The 19,334-nt window shown below is 41.4% G+C and overlaps 1 protein-coding gene across 2 annotated transcripts in view; it reads left to right on the top strand.

The window, feature by feature from the left end:
- Window positions 1-2,308: 2,308 nt before the first annotated feature.
- Window positions 2,309-19,334, top strand: part of TECPR1 (tectonin beta-propeller repeat containing 1) — a 110,845-nt gene continuing 93,819 nt past the window's right edge. For both annotated transcript variants that reach the window (XM_089682743.1, XM_089682742.1), the window contains exons 1-2: window positions 2,309-2,464; window positions 10,822-11,054. In XM_089682743.1, the coding sequence (XP_089538869.1) occupies window positions 10,830-11,054 (225 nt within the window). In that variant the 5' untranslated portion in view covers window positions 2,309-2,464; window positions 10,822-10,829. The remainder of the gene's footprint in view (window positions 2,465-10,821; window positions 11,055-19,334) is intronic.

Consider the following 19,334-nt stretch of genomic DNA (forward strand, 5'->3'; position numbering starts at 1 on the left):
CACTGTCATAAATTAACTACTTTTTTGCCACTGTCAAAAATAACTCTCATTCTCAATTGTCATTTTTCAACTGTCAAACATTAATGTTATTTTTCAACTGTCATTTTTCAACTCCTTAGCAGGCATACTCTCCACATTCAGTGACAATGTTTAAAATTGAGATGAAGTGGGATTATCATTGTTTTATATGGAATGACAAGGGTGAATGACAGAAAGGAATGCCCATAGAGTATAATAAGAAGTAAGATGTGATGTGGAGTCAAAACCATTAGGTATGTAAAAAAATGTTAACAGACATACTCTCCACATTCAGTGGCAATCTTTAAAATTGAGGTTAAGTGTAATTATCATTGCTTTCTATGGAATGAGAAAGGTGGATGACAGATGGGAATGCCCACAGAATATAATGGGAAGCAAAATATGAATGTATTTGCAGACAAATCTGTATCACTTAGCAAATTAACCTTTACCACAGGTGATCCCCAAGTAGAGTAGAAGATTGTAAGATTGAAATTATTTGGGATTATATCTGCTTTCTATGAAATGAGAAAGGTGAATGGTAAAAAGGAATGCCCATAGAATATAATAGAAAGTAAAATGAGACTTGAGATCAGAAGCATTAGACATATCACATAAATCCTTATCAGACATACTCTTCAAATTCCGTGGTGATGTTTAAAATTGAGATTAAGCAGGATTAATATTGTTTTCTATGGAATGACAAGGGTGAATGACAGAAGGGAATGCCCATAGAGTATAAGAAGCAAGATATGACATGGAGTCAAAACCGTTAGGTATATAAGAAACACATTTTAGCAGAAATACTCTCCACATTCAGTGGCGATGTTTACAATTGAGATGGATGGATCATTATTGCTTTTTATGGAATGAAAAAGGAGGATGACAGAAGGGAATGTCCATAGAATAAAATGAAAAGTAAAATATGAATGTACAAATCTGTATTACAGACCAATCTTGTCTCCAAATATCACCCACGACCTCCTGCTCTCTAGCTCCCTTGTCTCCTCCTCTCATGCAAGTCTCCAGGACTTCTCCCATCCTCTGGAACTCTCTAACAGAATTTATCCTACTATTGCCTACTCTGCTCACTTTTAGGCAATCTCTGAAAACCTATCTCTTCAGGAGTGAAGCCTATCCTGCCCTCAGCTAATAATGGAATCTTCCATTTCTCCTACCAGTCCATCCCCCCGCAGTTATTACCTTTTGTACCACTAGCCCCTCCCTCTTAGATTGTAAGCTCCAAGGAGCAGGACCCTCCTAACCCTCTTGTATTGAACTGTATTGTTGCTGTATTGTCTCCCGTTATATTGTAAAGTGCTGAGCAAACTGTTGGTGCTGTATAAATCCTGTATAATAATAACAGTCCTCCTCCCTGTCAGCTCGGCACACTGCACAGCTTTTTTTTTTAGCACTGATCACTGTATTGGTGTCACAGGGGATGTCAGTGACACCAAGTCAGTTCCCCCCCAGTGTCAGAATGCCCGCCGCAGTCCCGCTATAAGTCGCTGATTGCCACCATTACTAGTAAAAATGTTTAAAAAATCCCAGTATCTATACCGCCATTTGTAAACGCTATAACTTTCATGAAAACGAATTAATTTACATGTATTGGATTTTTTTTTAGCAAAGACAAAGGTAGCAGAATAAATTTTGTCCTAAATTTATGACAAAATTAGATTTTTTAATTCTTTTACTGGATGTTTTATAGCAAAAAGTAAAAAATATTATTTTTTCTCAAAATTGTTGGTCTTTTTTTTATAGCGCAAAAAAGTAAAAAACGCACAGGCGATCAAATACCACCGAAAGAAAGCTCAATTCGTGAGAAAAAAAAAGGAGGTGCATTTCATTTGGGTGCAGCATTGCATGACCGCGCAATTGTCAAAGTAACGCAGCACCGTAATGCAAAAAATGGCCTTGTCAGGAAGGGGGGTAAATCCTCAAGAGAGCAAGCGGTTCATAAAAAAAAGATGTTTTTATTTGCATTTGGACTGAAAACTGGAAGTGACACTGCAGCCGGGAGTCCCTCTGTGCATCTGACAGGAATCACGTGTTAGCTATCACATGACTTGTGTGGATGTGACAAGGAGGGGTCAGGTGAGAGGAGGAAACACCCGGGCTCAGCTCGGTGATCTTGTCCAGCCCCTCCTGTTTCCCTCACACATCCCTCCACTCTAGCACACCGCCACACTGTATTGCTGTTTTGTCATCGACACTGACGTGGAATGTCTGCGGCCAATAACAGCTTATCTTCCGCCCTTCCCTTGCAGCAGCCACCAATAGGATTAGCAGGTTCTAGCCGTGGTACCTCCTCCGTAGCTGAGCCAATCAGAGGAGGAGTTTCACAGCAGAGGCTCCAGTGTGTCAACATCCCCAATGAGTGTCGGTGTGACCGGCGGGAGGAGAGCCATCCTACGTGTCCCCGGGAGCGGTCCCTGACTGACAGGTAAGCCGAGTGTCCAGTGGCAGCCATGTGCCAGGGAATGAAGAGCTAGGAGAGGGCCCTTCAATGGCTAGACTACCGAGTGCGGTGCTGCCTGCCAATACCCCTCACTACCTATATATCTGCACCATGAGACATGATAGCATTCACTTTATACAGGGCAGTGTTGTCACTCCTGAATACTGACAGCATTTCCGGGGGTGAACTTTAAATATTCCTCGTGTCCATGGAAAGGAGGGCCAGATGGCGGCCATGGTATAGAAGTCATTAGAAGGATGAATGTGTGTATATGTATGTATGTATGTATGTGTATTTATATGTATGTATGTATGTACAGTGGGGCAAAAAAAGTATTTAGTCAGCCACCAATTGTGCAAGTTCTCCCACTTAAAAAGATGAGAGAGGCCTGTAATTGGCATCATAGGTAGACCTCAACTATGAGAGACAAAATGAGAAAAAAAATCCAGACAATCACATTGGCTGATTTGGAAAGAATTTATTTGCAAATTATGGTGGAAAATAAGTATTTGGTCAATATCAAAAGTTCATCTCAATACTTTGTTATATATCCTTTGTTGGCAATGACAGAGGTCAAACGTTTCCTGTAAGTCTTCACAAGGTTGGCACACACTGTTGCTGGTATGTTGGCCCATTCCTCCATGCAGATCTCCTCTAGAGCAGTGATGTTTTGGGGCTGTCGCTGGGCAACACGGACTTTCAAATCCCTCCAAAGGTTTTCTATGGGGTTGAGATCTGGAGACTGGCTAGGCCACTCCAGGACCTTGAAATGCTTCTTACGAAGCCACTCCTTCGTTGCCCGGGCGGTATGTTGGGGATCATTGTCATGTTGGAAGACCCAGCCACGTTTCATCTTCAATGCCTTTGCTGATGGAAGGAGGTTTGCACTCAAAATCTCACGATACATGGCCCCATTCATTCTGTCCTGTACATGGATCAGTCGTCCTGGTCCCTTTGCGGAGAAACAGCCCCAAAGCATGATGTTGCCACCCCCATGCTTCACAGTAGGTATGGTGTTCTTTGGATGCAACTCAGCATTCTCTCTCCTCCAAACACGACGAGTTGTGTTTCTATCAAACAGTTCTATTTTGGTTTCATCTGACCATATGACATTCTCCCAATCCTCTTCTGGATCATCCAAATGCTCTCTAACAAACTTCAGAGGGGCCCGGACATGTACTGGCTTAAGCAGGGGGACACGTCTGGCACTGCAGGATCTGAGTCCCTGGCAGCGTAGTGTGTTACTGATGGTAGTCTTTGTTACGTTGGTCCCAGCTCTCTGCAGGTCATTCACTAGGTCCCCCCGTGTGGTCCTGGGATTTTTGCTCACCGTTCTTGTGATCATTTTGACCCCACGGGGTAAGATCTTGCGTGGAGCCCCAGATCGAGGGAGATTATCAGTGGTCTTGTATGTCTTCCATTTTCTAATTATTGCTCCCACAGTTGATTTGTTCACACCAAGCTGCTTGCCTATTGCAGATTCAGTCTTCCCAGCCTGGTGCAGGTCTACGATTTTGTTTCTGGTGTCCTTTGACAGCTCTTTGGTCTTCACCATAGTGGAGTTTGGAGTGTGACTGTTTGAGGTTGTGGACAGGTGTCCTTTATACTGATAACAAGTTCAAACAGGTGCCATTGATACAGGTAATGAGTGCAGGACAGAGGAGCCTCTTAAAGAAGAAGGTACAGGTCTGTGAGAGCCAGAAATCTTGCTTGTTTGTAGGTGACCAAATACTTATTTTCCACCATAATTTGCAAATAAATTCTTTCCAAATCAGCCAATGTGATTGTCTGGATTTTTTTTCTCATTTTGTCTCTCATAGTTGAGGTCTACCTATGATGCCAATTACAGGCCTCTCTCATCTTTTTAAGTGGGAGAACTTGCACAATTGGTGACTGACTAAATACTTTTTTGCCCCACTGTGTATAGACTGTGGGGGATGGGCTGATGGAGAAAATACACGTACAGATGTTGGGGGGGGGGCAGCATAAGCCTCTGGTGGTGGTGGTTAACTTCCACTTTATTAAGGAACGCCGGACTTTCTCTGTTGTCATGGCAAAGCCCTGCCTGGTGTCATTTTCCCTGTCCAATCAGATTGCTCCAGTGGCCAGCCAGGGCATTCTTACTGGACAGGGAGGGTCCAGTGGGCAGGGCTTAGCTGTGAAGTCAGAACAGCATTTTCAGCAGGACATCCTGTGTTTTCCCAAACACAAAACAAATGTGGTGACATACACTGTATACACTGCAATACTATATATATATATATATATATATATATATATATATATATATATATATATATATATATATATACATACGTATGTGTGTGTGTATATATGTATGTGTGTGTGTGTGTGTGTGTATATATATATGTATGTGTGTATATATATATATATATATATATATATATATATATATATATAGTATTGCAGTGTATACAGTGTATGTCACCACATTTGTTTTGTGTTTGGGAAAACACAGGATGTCCTGCTGAAAATGCTGTTCTGACTTCACAGCTAAGCCCTGCCCACTGGACCCTCCCTGTGCAGTAAGAATGCCCTGGCTGGCCACTGGAGCAATCTGATTGGACAGGGAAATGACACCAGGCAGGGCTTTGCGGTGTCCTTCAGACTTTAGGAGGGCCAGATTAGGGCCAGTGAGGATAGAAAATGTCCTGGCCCCAGCATCAGTGAGAATAAACATGGCCTCAGAGTTGATAGTCAGTAGGAGGAGTAGTGCTTGGTACTAGTGGGAAGAATTGTACACCATCATTGGTTTCAATGGAAGAAGTGCTGCCCCATTGTTGGTCTTAGTGGGAAGGGTAGTGTCCCATCATTGGTGTCAGTGGGAGGAATAGTGCCCCATCATTGGTGTTAGTGGGAGGAATGCTGTCCCATCGTCGGTGTCAGTGGGAGGAATAGTGTCCCATCGTCGGTGTCAGTGGGAGGAATAGTGTCCCATCGTCGGTGTCAGTGGGAGGAATAGTGTCCCATCGTCGGTGTCAGTGGGAGGAATAGTGTCCCATCGTCGGTGTCAGTGGGAGGAATAGTGTCCCATCGTCGGTGTCAGTGGGAGGAATAGTGTCCCATCGTCGGTGTCAGTGGGAGGAATAGTGTCCCATCGTCGGTGTCAGTGGGAGGAATAGTGTCCCATCGTCGGTGTCAGTGGGAGGAATAGTGTCCCATCGTCGGTGTCAGTGGGAGGAATAGTGTCCCATCGTCGGTGTCAGTGGGAGGAATAGTGTCCCATCGTCGGTGTCAGTGGGAGGAATAGTGTCCCATCGTCGGTGTCAGTGGGAGGAATAGTGTCCCATCGTCGGTGTCAGTGGGAGGAATAGTGTCCCATCGTCGGTGTCAGTGGGAGGAATAGTGTCCCATCGTCGGTGTCAGTGGGAGGAATAGTGTCCCATCGTCGGTGTCAGTGGGAGGAATAGTGTCCCATCGTCGGTGTCAGTGGGAGGAATAGTGTCCCATCGTCGGTGTCAGTGGGAGGAATAGTGTCCCATCGTCGGTGTCAGTGGGAGGAATAAGTGTCCCATCGTCGGTGTCAGTGGGAGGAATAGTGCCCCATCCTCGGTGTCAGTGGGAGGAATAGTGCCCCATCATCGGTGTCAATGGGAGGAATAGTGCCCCATCATCGGTGTCAGTGGGAGGAATAGTGCCCCATCATCGGTGTCAGTGGGAGGAATAGTGCCCCATCATCGGTGTCAGTGGGAGGAATAGTGCCCCATCATCGGTGTCAGTGGGAGGAATAGTGCCCCATCATCGGTGTCAGTGGGAGGAATAGTGCCCCATCATCGGTGTCAGTGGGAGGAATAGTGCCCCATCATCGGTGTCAGTGGGAGGAATAGTGCCCCATCATCGGTGTCAGTGGGAGGAATAGTGCCCCATCATCGGTGTCAGTGGGAGGAATAGTGCCCCATCATCGGTGTCAGTGGGAGGAATACTGTCCCATCATCGCTGTCAGTGGAAGGAATACTGTCCCATCATCGGTGTCAGTGGGAGGAATACTGTCCCACAGGGTGGATTTGATTTAAATCAAACTGATTTAATTCACGATTTAAATCACTAGTCAGTAAGGCTTGATTTAAATCATAGTTTTCTACATAAAGACTAATTCTTGCTGGTATAACTCTAATATGCAAGTAGATGAAGATTTTTAGAATAACAACTTTTCATATTAGTTTTTTTATCCCCAGTTTAATAGGTTAATCATTCATATTTGGACAACTTTTCTGTTGTACTTAGGAAGGAGAAAAATAATCATTACCTTAATAATAACAATTTAAATAGATTTATTCAACTGAAACAATAACATTCCAGCATGTTATTTGCTTAAACAAACATCCATGTTTGTTAACTAATTTGGCTAAACAAAATATATATATTTTAAGAAACTTAGACTGTCAGCCCCTTCCTCCTCACACTTAGTTTTACTTTCTTCTTGTGCAGATCTATTCCACTCCAAACAATCAGAAAAATATTGTTTCTATTCACTGAACTTCTTGAAACTTAGCACTGAAGGGGTTGATTCTGTATTCATAGGTTTGTAGAAGTTAGGATTAAGGTCTTTTTCTTAACTCTGTTCATGTTATAACATTTTTGCTGTGAAGAAGAGGCATGTGATCTCCACTGAGTCAAATTCAGTTTTGAGAAGTGCAAAAGTAAACCGAGCATCTGTGATAATATCTTGTAGGCAGAGAAACTGCCCAATAATCTTACAAAAACCTCTGGAAGAGCATGACATTGTGAATGGATTAATGGAATTTATTTACCAAAACAATTAAACATATACAGCCTTATTCTACATAATTAAAAAACTAATCTTTATTTCATGATGGAATAACCTTTGGATGGTAATATATTTTCCTCAAAAAGCATTTTATTCAAAAAAATCCAATTTAAATAAAAAAAATCCGATTTTTTTTTTTTATTTTTTAAAAAAATCATTGATTTTTATCCACCCTGCTTCAAGCACAGTACGGGGATGAGTGGCTCAGCTGCAGCCAAACATTTCAGTTGTGTAAACGTTTCAAAGATGGCCATTCGTCCATCAGTGACGATCCCGGCTGTGGTGGTCCCCAGCCCACAACAGTCATTCCTGTGAACATTTAGCACATGTAATGCCTGATCCTGGATAATTTATGAATAACCTGTTGTGAAATTGCACAAGAGCCAAATCTTATCGTGAGGAAAAATGAGGACGAAGTGAAGTAGGCTGACTTAGGATGGTTCAGGCGTACTAAAAATTTCTTTCTATGCTGAAGCTTTCCAGGCATTAGTTAAACATTGGGATAAGTGTATAAATGTAGCAGGGGAGTATGTCAAAAAATAAATGCAGTTTCCACTGAAATTTGTTCTCTTATTATATAAACGTAAGTCCTGATATGACTTAAATGCCCCTACTATTATTGTCTATGACTTCCTGCCTCTGCTTCCCCGAACCACCCCGTTTCTTGAGGGGGACAGGATGTAGATGAAATCTCTCCAACAATATCACAATAAAAAGAAATGTCAGAATGTGTGTTTTTTTTATTTCCAAGTCTATCTAAATGAAAGGCTGGAGTTTGGCTTTAACCCATAAATCACTGAACCTCAAAACACACCTTTTTATACCTCTCTGTGAATGGGCATCTGGGAGGAGCCTTGGATGCAGACCATGATCTTTTTTTATGGTATGGAGTGGCACACCTAACCCTAGGTTCACACCTAAGTGTTTTTCAGAAACGGACTACAGTCCATTTAACATGATTTTCTATGGGACACGTTCATATCTCTGCGTTTTCACCCGGTGCGTTTTTTGGAAAGGGTCATGGACTTTTGTAAGCGCAAAACGTTGCATTTTGGGTTCTATAGACTGCAATGGAAACACTGCAGAAAAGCATGTAGTGCATTTTTTTTGCTGCATTTTTGCCGGGTTTTGCGTTTTAATCTTCCTAGCAACAAGAAAACGTAAAGAAAACACAAAACGCGGCAAAAACGCAGTGCAGAAACAGCCCAAAAACAAACTGCATAGGTGTGAACCAAGCCTTAAGAATAGTCCAAAGTACATTTCATTCTTTATATAAAACTTAAAAGACAAGCTAGAATGTTTTAGGGATTTCTCAATTTTATTTTAGTGTTCTGTTCCCAGAGGACAAAGTAAGACATGAACTTTATGCCCTGGGGGATAGATCACTAAACAGGTACTTTTGATCCATGGTCCCACATGTTTTGTAAACCCATCTATGAGGTTGGATAGGGTGCATCGCTTCTCCCATGACCATCTGACAACATAGCTAGCAAGGACATAGCTGCTTAAAAACTGGCACTTGCCTTGGCTCCAAGCACTTGCCTGAATCAAGTGGCAAGAGGAATGCAGCAGGACAGAAGACTAACACTTCTGAATTTCTTTTGCTGGCACTTGTCTGTCAAGTACTTGGAGCTAAGACAAGCGCCCATTATCAAGCAGCTGTCTTCTTGCTAGCTACGTTGTTGGACAGCTATGGAGTGAGGGGGCGCCCTGTCTGACCTTGTTGTAACTAGGCTTGCAAAGCACATAAGAACAAGGGGAAAAGTACTACATGTACTTTCTCCCTTGAGGGACAGAACCTTAAAAAAATGAAGCATGAATATTTTTCTTTAAAGTGATTAAACAAGCATATGCAGTACAAATGGTCATTTGCTATCTCCTTTCAACAATATCTGGCACAGTGCATGTGTAGTCTTGTTTTATTCAGCAGAGAAGATGATTTCTATTTATGGAACACACTTCTGTATGAAAGATGACTTAAAAGTCTGCCAAGCACTCTCTTATTTCTATGTATCAAGGGGGGAGGGGTTAATGGTACTGTAACCTTGACGATTGAATGAATTGTGGTTTCACATTTTTATTTGTTCCCAATCCCCCCCCCCTTTTCTTTTTTTCGAGGACTTGCTGTACTCAGAAGGGGGTGGAATCATGGTTATCCCTGTATGAATGATTACACAAATAGACCTACACTACCTTTCAGGAGGATCATGGAATTTCACTGGGAACACTTGTTTAATCCATTTTTGGTGGGATTGTAAGATTGCTTGTTCTCCCAGTTCTCACATTTGCCAGAGCCTGAAATGTTTGCTAAAGATGTAGTAATCCAAACTGGGGTAATTGTTTCCCGTAACACAATACGGTGTACACTGCAAAGGAATGGCATGCATGAGTGTTGTCCACGAAGTAAGCCCATGCACAAAAAAGCCCGCCTAGAATTTGCCAGGGCCCATTCCATGCCTAGAAGACTTGGTGCTGTTCTTACAAATCATGGAGGCCATACAAAGTACTAGATGTAGTTTTTGTTGTGGAGTGTATTCATTTTTACATTAACTAATTTGAGTAAAACTGAGGATTTTGTAATCTAAGATATTATTACCAAAAACAAAGAAAACTGTCAGCGCTTGGAGAAAAAGCCGCTAGCACTCAATGGTGATCCAGCCAAAGCAAATAAGAATACAAATGGTGCAGCACTACAAATAAACAAAGTGATAAATTCAGACGTAGATGGTGCAATCAAAAGTGCATAAAAAAACATATAAATGTGCAGATTATGCTCAAATGTAGCAAGAAAATTAATAAACAATTCCAACAAATATCTTTGATCAATCCTAATGTGCTAGTACATAATGTAGAACGTGAACCAAGCGATGGTGAAAGTGGGTTTATTCAAAACATAAATTGTTTATAAAATTCAACTGTGCTTCGAAGACTGTACACTGACTCCTTCATCGTGACTGAAATGTGACCTGAAAGATCAAGTAGTGCAGATAATTGTCATACTAACATAATTCATAGCAGTAGGTGATAAAAATTACCTAAAATGAAAACCAAATATATATACCGTATACTTATACTACAACTAGCTGATAGGAATTTTAACATCCAGATTGAAACAAACTAGACATTATTTTGTATATAAACGTTATATGATGAAAATGCTCAAGAGGGCTAGTGTGGCACCTGTAAGGCCTTGTGCACCATAGCACTTTGGCCCATGTGTCTCAAATCCTGGCTTTTTTGGGCACCTTGGAGGCACAGGTACAGCATCTAGCTCCACTGCTTGTGTTCCAGACACACATCCCTGAACACATCCGGACCTAAGCACAAGTACCATTCGGTAAAGCGTCCAGTTGCCTATTTCAGCAGGTCAGATGTTGACAGCCTGCTGGCAGTGGGGTTGGATGCTGCACCTGTGCCTCACAGAAAATGCAGAGATTTGATGCACATGAGCCAAAGCGCTGATGTGCATGTGGCCTAAGGGAACCTGCCGTTTTTTTTGTCCATGTTCCACCTATTTGTGATTTTTTTTTTTTTTTTTTTTTTTTTTTTTCAGTCATCAGAATGCCGAATACTGTGATATGGGCTGCAGATATTTGTGGCAAAGTATACACACTTTCTACAGATGGACAGCAGTGGGAACTATGTAAAGATGACCAACAGGAGTTCAAACGCTTAGCTGCTGCACAAGCATGTTGCTGGGGCATTGCCTCCAACCATCAGGTCTATGTATATGTGCACACCAGTGATCTTCCCATCCGATATCAAGAAGAGACTTATGAGAATCAGGTATGATGAGAGCAATTATGTTTTGCTATTTTATTGAACTAGCACTGCCAGTTAATAGCAGTTACTATAAGATTATTCTGTATTTTTTTTAAATCATAAAAAACCCACATTTTTAATCAATTATGTAATTTACATAAGTGTGAAATCTGATTGCAGTGTCAGCCAATACAAGTGAAAGGATGGACGCTGCTCAACTGACCTCAGGAGTCCAATGCTGAGGAATGGCTTCAGCTGCCATACTGGCCATGCCATCTGATGTGTTTTGCCCCACCAGCCAGGGCTTGGTCTCAGAGATAGTGAGGATGTGAGAAGCCAGGAAATATATCTGCATCACTGGCCATGAAAAAAGAAAAGAAAGGTGTGTATGTGCGGTGATAGTGATTAGATAACAGGAAGAAAAGAGAAACTGAATAGTAATGCTGAAACACAAGAGGGGAGAAAGAGGAAAATATATATTTTATGTTTTGTTTTCCCCAAATTTTATGTATTTTTATATTTTTTTCTCTCTTCCCTTGTATTTCAGCATTACAATTCAGTTTCTTTTGTCTTCTTGCTGTTATCTATTCACTCTAGTATCACACATACACACCTGATTCTTTTTTTCACAGCCAATAATGCATATATATATATATATATATATATATATATATATATATATATATATATAAAAATTTCCTGGCTTCTCACAACTTCACTACCACTGTGACCAAGCCCAGGTGGGCGGTGGAAAAATGCATCAGTAAGGTATGGCGGCTGAGGCCATTCCTCAACATTGACTAAGCTTAAGCCCGGGGCGGGGTGAAACAAGTCGGTGGGTTTGGCCAGTACAGTGGCTGAGGCCATTTCTCAGCATTGGACTACTGGGATTGGTTGAGCAGCGTCCATCCTTTTACTTGTATTCGCTGACACTGGAATCGCTCGAACTCCTGCTCCTGTCTTCTCACTTGGCAGTGGGGTGATTTCTTTTCCTTCCATCCATAGCTTGGAGTGGCGCCAAAAGGTATACTTTTCACTGTGAAATCTGATTTGTTACTTTGGCCCCTGTCATATGGGTGGTTCTGTCACCTGGGATACTTTTAGATGGTGAAACAATTTTTTTTTTTTTTTTTCTAAATTTTAACATATTGTCCTACGAAGACTTTGTTGCTCAAATCATTGGTGTGTTTCTCCTTTGTTGCCTCCTTACTAGTGATGTCGGCCATGACATTTATTAGTCAGAAAAACTTCTTCTGTGCCCTTCTCTGATTTAGTTTGTCTTACCTACTGAAAGGATGACTTGCAATCATTGGCTGCAAGCGCTAATGGAATGCTGGTTTTCAGGCATGGTCATTCAACAGAAGCCAGTCATTTGACTAGCTTCTGTTGAACAGACAGCAGTACACACCACAGGAACTGTCCAGTTTTTCAGTCTGTGAATACTTTGCTTTAGATCAAACCAGGTTTATTTTAAAGTTGTTCTGAAGGCAGAAATTTTGTTATCTTAATACATTAAGGTAAAACAGGGCTTGACAAATTTGCTTTGAATCTAGGAGCCAGCTAAAAAAGAGCCGTTTTTTTTTTTTTTTTTTTTTTTTTGTGTGTAGCGTGGGTTGTCCGTGCCCATGGCAAGGCAATTTTTGGTCGACAAGCTTCACGTGATGCTATTTGCTGCACAATAATTACAGTAAAACTGCACCCTGTTTTAAGTGCCATTGAAATTAATAGCACCTGAACCTGCGTTTTGCAATCACAGTGATTCTGCCGTGATCCCTAAACACCCAGTTGTGAATGGAGCTACCCTGGTTCACATTATGCAGTTCTGGATTTGTTTTCAAACTCACAGATTCACATGACAGGCTAGATATTATTTGTTCCTATTGAGGTGATTCACACAGATATGATCTACATGCATTGCATTTTGAATGCCATTACGAGGTCCTGTGTGAGTTTGCAGCGGTGCATGTCAGACTCGCAAGTGATAGAGTAGAGTGGCATACGGAGATAAGTGTTCACATAAAATTGCTATTGACAGGAGTTCGCATCTCATTGAAGTCAATGGGAGGCAGTGTGAACCCAAGCATCAGGATGCAATTTCTCATTGCCATGGTGACCTGGCGCTTGGGATTTGTGAAGACCTGAGGTCAAAAAACCTTTTGTTTGCAGCTCTTACTCCCCCATACTTACTTGAGCCCAATCTTAATCCAATACTGTGCACAAGAGCAGGCGCTCTCTCTCTCCTCATTAGCCCAGAGACAGCAGTGGGAACCATTCACTTCCACGGCTGTCACTCACAGGCAGTGAGGACGGAGCAGGATGTGAGGCCAAGCCACGCTCTGTGTGTCTATGAATGCACAGAGCCGGCTTGGGATTGACCTTGCAATGTGTGCCCCCATAGCAAGCGACTTGCTACTGGGGCATTCACGGAGGTGAAGAGCCAGGAGCGCTGGTGGGAGACCCAAAAAGAGGAGAATCTGCAAACCATTGCACAGAGCAGGTAAGTACAACGTGTTTGTTATTTTTAATAGATAAAAAGTAGTCCTTTACAATCCCTTTAAAAAAGAAACCCTTAGATCCTATATTTTGTGAATTAAAGGTGTAAGCATGCTTTTTGTTTTCCCTTTTTCTCAATCCCTCAATGTAATGTCTCTTGCTTTAGAGCAATTTTTAACACAGCCCTTTCACTAGCTTGCTTTGTGTACCGAGTGTGTCAGATGGTACTTTTTCCCATGGAACCTTTTTGTCCTACAGGCAGAACACGAGAAACAGTAGAAGGTTCACCTTCAACTGTATCTAAAGTCAGAACTTTTTTTTTTTCTTTTTTCAGTTGTTGATAAAGTAATGAGTGGATAAAACCCTTGTAGGGTCTCTCTTGCTGTCTGTTTTAGTGAAATTTACTCTGTGCCTGTATTGGTGACTTCTGTCACTGGAGCTGAAAATGAGAAAAAATCCAACATTTTGAGTTGTCACCAGAACAGATGTCTTCCAGTAGGAACATTTGTTTCAGTGACATCTGTCTAGGATGAAATTTCCTTCACTTTGGAGAAATGGATTCCTACTTTGTGTTGTGTTTATAGGAGAGGAAGTGAAGGGTATTCTTGCCAATGGGACACAGATGACAAAAAAAAGTTTTGGCTTATGTTTTCTAGTAACCTATTTTGCTGATATTGACTATGGTGAAAGCAAGTAAATGCAGTAAATCATTTCTTCCTATGAATTATTTTTTTTTGCCATTAATATTTTATTAAGTTTTTTTACCATTTTTCTTTCCATCAGTTAAAATTTCAACGTATTCAATTATTTTCACCCCACATACAAAAAATACAAACTCCCCCTTCCCCCCTCCCTATCCCATCCCTTGCCTCCCCCACCTCTCAGCCTCTTTTCTCTTTCTTTTGGAGTCCTAAGGTATTCATATAATTTTTCTTTCCTATAAAATTTCAATTAAATTAACCTTAAACTCCTCCCACTTTTTCCATTTCTCACGAAAACCCTCCACTTTGTCCTCCATATGGTATAGTTCTTCCATCCTATATATCTGGTCTACCTTTTTAATCCAGTCCGATTTATTCTTGGTGCTTTCTGTTCCATCCAAAATGTAGTAATCGGACCCTTTGCTGCATTAATATAGTGTAGTAACCCAGAATTTGTATACCTTTCAACCGTTAACTTTGTTCCATGTAAGAGACATACCCCTGCCTCTGTTAATATTTTTATCCCAGTTATTTCTTGTGTCAAGTGAAGTACTTCTTCCCAATATTTTTGAATTTTGTGACATTTCTACCAAATGTGATCTACTGTGCCCTGTTACCCACATCTCCTCCAACATAAAGGTGATTTCTCCCTATTTTGTTTGTGTACTATATTTGGTGTCATATACCACCTCGCCAGACATTTATAGTTCATCTCTACCTCTTTCATACTCACATTCCCGTGTGTTAACTTATAAATCGTTTTTTGTTTGTCCTCTCTCTCCCATCCCTCCATATATGCCGGTATCATTCTTGTTGTTCACTTAGTAAGAATTTTATATATCTTTGAGGTTCCATGTTTCCCATCTCCCCTTGTACTTAACACATTTTCAAATGGGTTCCATTGTTCTTTCCTCCTTAGGGGCCTAGGAAGTTTTTCTATGAAATGTTTTATTTGTTGATACCGCCACTCATCTACTTTAATAAACAACTCCCTTTTCTTCTTCAATTCTACTAAGGGGCAGATTTCCTCGCCTTTCATTAGGTCTCTTAATTGGGCATCTGCCTTCCTTATCCATCTCCCTGCAATCTTTACATTCCCTGGTGGAAAAAAACTGTGTTTACAATAGGCATCAACATAGAGTTAAATTCCCATCCCATCTGTCCGTGCATTGTGTCCCAAGCTCTCAACACTATTCTTGTTAATACACTTGTACTTTCTATCAGTCCACGAAAGTGAGGTGGCAATCATATTATCCTATCCAAATGTGTTTTACTTAAAGTGTTTTCTATATTTATCCAACTTTTCCTCTGTGAATTATGTATCCAATCAAAAATTCGTGCTATCAATACTGCATTATAATATCTTCTAAAATCAGGTACACCTAAACCTCCATTTTCTTTGTCTCTAGTTAGAACTTCATAACTTATTCTAGGTTTTTTATTTTTCCATATGAACTTTAGCATAATTGTTTTCATTATCCTAAAATAAAGTCCTGGCAGCCTTATTGGGATCATCTGGAATTTATATAAAGTTTTTGGGACGATTACCATTTTAATTACATTTATTCGTCCTATCCACGATATACCACCTATCCCGAATTTTCTCATTTCATCTTTAATTTCGTTTAATAATGGACTATAATTTACTTTGTATAGATTCTTCATGGAGACTGCCAATTTTATTCCTAAATATTTTAATTATTTTTCCTTCCAAGAGAAAGAAAATTCCCTTTGCAAGGCCTCTCTCTCTCTTCTTGGAAGATTTATATTCAAGATTTCTGTTTTAGTTGGGTTGATTTTCAAGTTAGACCACTCCCCATATTCCTTCAATGTTTTCATTAAATTGGGTAATGTTATCCTTGGGTTACCTACATAAAAGAGCATGTCATCGGCATACGCCGCAAATTTATGCTCTGTCTCCCCAATCCTAATCCCTTAATATCTTATTTTTCCTTATTTTCTCTAAAAGGGTTTCTAAGGACAGGACAAACAGCAATGGTGACAAAGGGCATCCCTGACGTGTCCCATTATGCATCTTAAAACAGTCTGATATTTCCCTGTTGACTTTTATTGCAGCTGATGGTTGACTGTACAATTTCTCTATCCATATTCTCATTCTAGGGCCCACCCCCAGGACTTTCAATGTATCCAACATATACCCCCAGTCTACTCTATCAAATGTTTTTTCAGCATCTACAGACAGTAACAATACAGGGAATTTTTCTCTCTTTTTTTGTATGAGCATTATTGATCTTAATCCATTATCCCTACCCTCTCTCCCAGGGACAAACCTCACTTGATCCATATGGATCCACTCCGGCATTAGCTATTTCAACCTACTTGCCAGCACTTTTGCATATAGCTTAGTATCTATGTTTAATAGGGATATCGGCCTATAGCTAGAACACTGTGTGCTGTCTTTCCCTTCTTTTGGTATTATTGTGATATGGGCCTGAAGGGATTCCTCCCTCATTTCCATCTCCCCTCCCAATGCGTTCATATGTGTAGCTAATTTAGGTATCAGTTGGTCTTTAAATTTCTTATAGTATCTCACAGTATACCCATCCGGTCCTGGACTTTTCCCTGCCATAGTACTCTTCAGTGCACTATAAATTTCTTCTTCTGTTATTGCTCTCTCTAGGGATATTAACTGCTCCTCTCTCAATTTAGGTAACCCCGACTCTTCTAGGTATATCTGTCTTTTTTTTAATTCTTCCTCATCTCTTATGGACTGTTGGGGATTGATATATTATATAATTTACTATAATATTCTTTAAACACTTTTGCGATATTTTTGGTAGAATATTTTAGTTCTCCTTTATTGTCTCTTATTTTCTCTATGTAATTCCTACCCTTCTTCTTCGAGCTCTCATTAGGAATTTTCCTGGCCTATCTCCCCTCCAGTATCTTTCACTACTCATCTTATTAAACACTCTCCTTTTTTCTTCCTCCATTAATTTGTTTAGTTCTTCTTTTTTCCAATATCTTCTGCTTTATTCTTTTTTGTTATATTCTTTTTATGCACCCGTTCTGATTCAAATAATTATCTATTAACTGTATTAATTCTCTCTTTCCTTTCCTTTTTCTTTTTTACCCCAATCGCTATAAAGATTCCTCTAATATATACCTTGTGGGCTTCCCAATCAGTCACCACCGACACCTTCTCAGTCTCATTTCTTTCAAAATATAATTCTATTTCTCTTTTAATTATCTGTTCCATCTCCTGATCCTGAAGAAGTGTCTCATTTAATCTCCACGTATTTACCTTTTTTTGTTCTCTTCCCCATTTTAACCTTATTGTGACAGGTGCATGATCGGATAGCGTTATAGTTTCTATCCTTGCTTTCACCAAAGACTGTATAAGTCTATGGTCTAGCAATATATAATCCAATCTTGAATACGTCTCATGTGCGTGAGAATAAAATGTATAATCTCTATCCCTTAGATTTTTAATTATCCAACTATCAACCGACTGACAATATTGTATCGTTTTCTTTAATTCTTTCAAATGTTTGTTCCCCTCTCTCAACACGAGATGTCAAGTCAAATTGTAGTTCCATGCAACAATTAAAATCTCCTGCCACAATTAGTTTACCTTTTTTAAATCTAGTAGCTTCTTCAGTATGTTCTTTAGATAGGCCTCTGATTTTTTTTATTGGGGCAATATATATTTGCCCATGTACATTCTACCTCTTGCAATTTCCCCTTTAAGAATAAAAATCTCCCCTCCGGATCCTCCATTTTATCTTCCAAACAGAAACTTACATTTTTCGCAAACCCAATTGCTACCCCTTTAGCACGTTTAATTGGGGAGTCTGCATAGTACCATACTGGGTAGTGCTTAGAATGTAATTTCACATTTGTTTCTTGGATTAGATGTGTCTCCTGTATAAACACCACCTCTATAGATCTTTTTTGTATTTCTCTAAATATCTTAAATCTTTTCTCCCAACTGTTTAGCCCTTTAACATTGTAAGTCATAAAATTAACCTCCTCCATTACTTTATATATTTTCCATTCTTTCTTTCCCCAGGATTCTCCTTAATTCTTTTATCTCCTTTCTTTTTGCTGAGTATCCCCCTTGTCCCTTTGCCCTCCCCTCTCACCCTCCCTCCCACCTCACCCCCTCTTCCCCCCCTTCCCTCTCTTCCCCTTCTTCCCCCTCTTCCCCCTTCCCTCTCTTCCCCCTCTTCCCCCTTCCCTCTCTTCCCCCTCTTCCCCCTTCCCTCTCTTCCCCCTTCCCTCTCTTCCCCCTCTTCCCCCTTCCCTCTCTTCCCCCTTCTCTCTCTTCCCCCTTCCCTCTCTTCCCCCTTCCCTCTCTTCCCCCTTCCCTCTCTTCCCCCTTCCCTCTCTTCCCCCTTCCCTCTCTTCCCCCTTCCCTCTCTTCCCCCTTCCCTCTCTTCCCCCTTCCCTCTCTTCCCCCTTCCCTCTCTTCCCCCTTCCCTCTCTTCCCCCTCTTCCCCCTTCCCTCTCTTCCCCCTCTTCCCCCTTCCCTCTCTTCCCCCTCTTCCCCCTTCCCTCTCTTCCCCCTCTTCCCCCTTCCCTCTCTTCCCCCTCTTCCCCCTTCCCTCTCTTTCCCCTCTTCCCCCTTCCCTCTCTTTCCCCTCTTCCCCCTCTTCCCCCTTCCCTCTCTTCCCCCTCTTCCCCCTTCCCTCTCTTCCCCCTCTTCCCCCTTCCCTCTCTTCCCCCTCTTCCCCCTTCCCTCTCTTCCCCCTCTTCCCCCTTCCCTCTCTTCCCCCTTCCCTCTCTTCCCCCTTCCCTCTCTTCCCCCTTCCCTCTCTTCCCCCTTCCCTCTCTTCCCCCTTCCCTCTCTTCCCCCTTACCTCTCTTCCCCCTTACCTCTCTTCCCCCTTACCTCTCTTCCCCCTTACCTCTCTTCCCCCTTACCTCTCTTCCCCCTTACCTCCCTTCCCCCTCTTCCCCCTTACCTCTCTTCCCCCTTTCCTCTCCTCCCACCACCCTCCCCATCCCTTAGACTACCTTTTTGTCTACGAATCATTTGTGGTTCCTATACCACCCTTGATTCAAGTTTAAGGTGGTGCTCCGACCACACACGGTTTATCAGCCACCCATCCTCCTCCGTGCCCTGTCCCTCACTATATCTCATGCG

The sequence above is a fragment of the Staurois parvus genome, unplaced genomic scaffold (genome assembly GCF_062004578.1).
Source record: "Staurois parvus isolate SC_StPar_1 unplaced genomic scaffold, SC_StPar_1.0 ptg000297l, whole genome shotgun sequence".
Classification (NCBI taxonomy): domain Eukaryota; kingdom Metazoa; phylum Chordata; class Amphibia; order Anura; family Ranidae; genus Staurois; species Staurois parvus.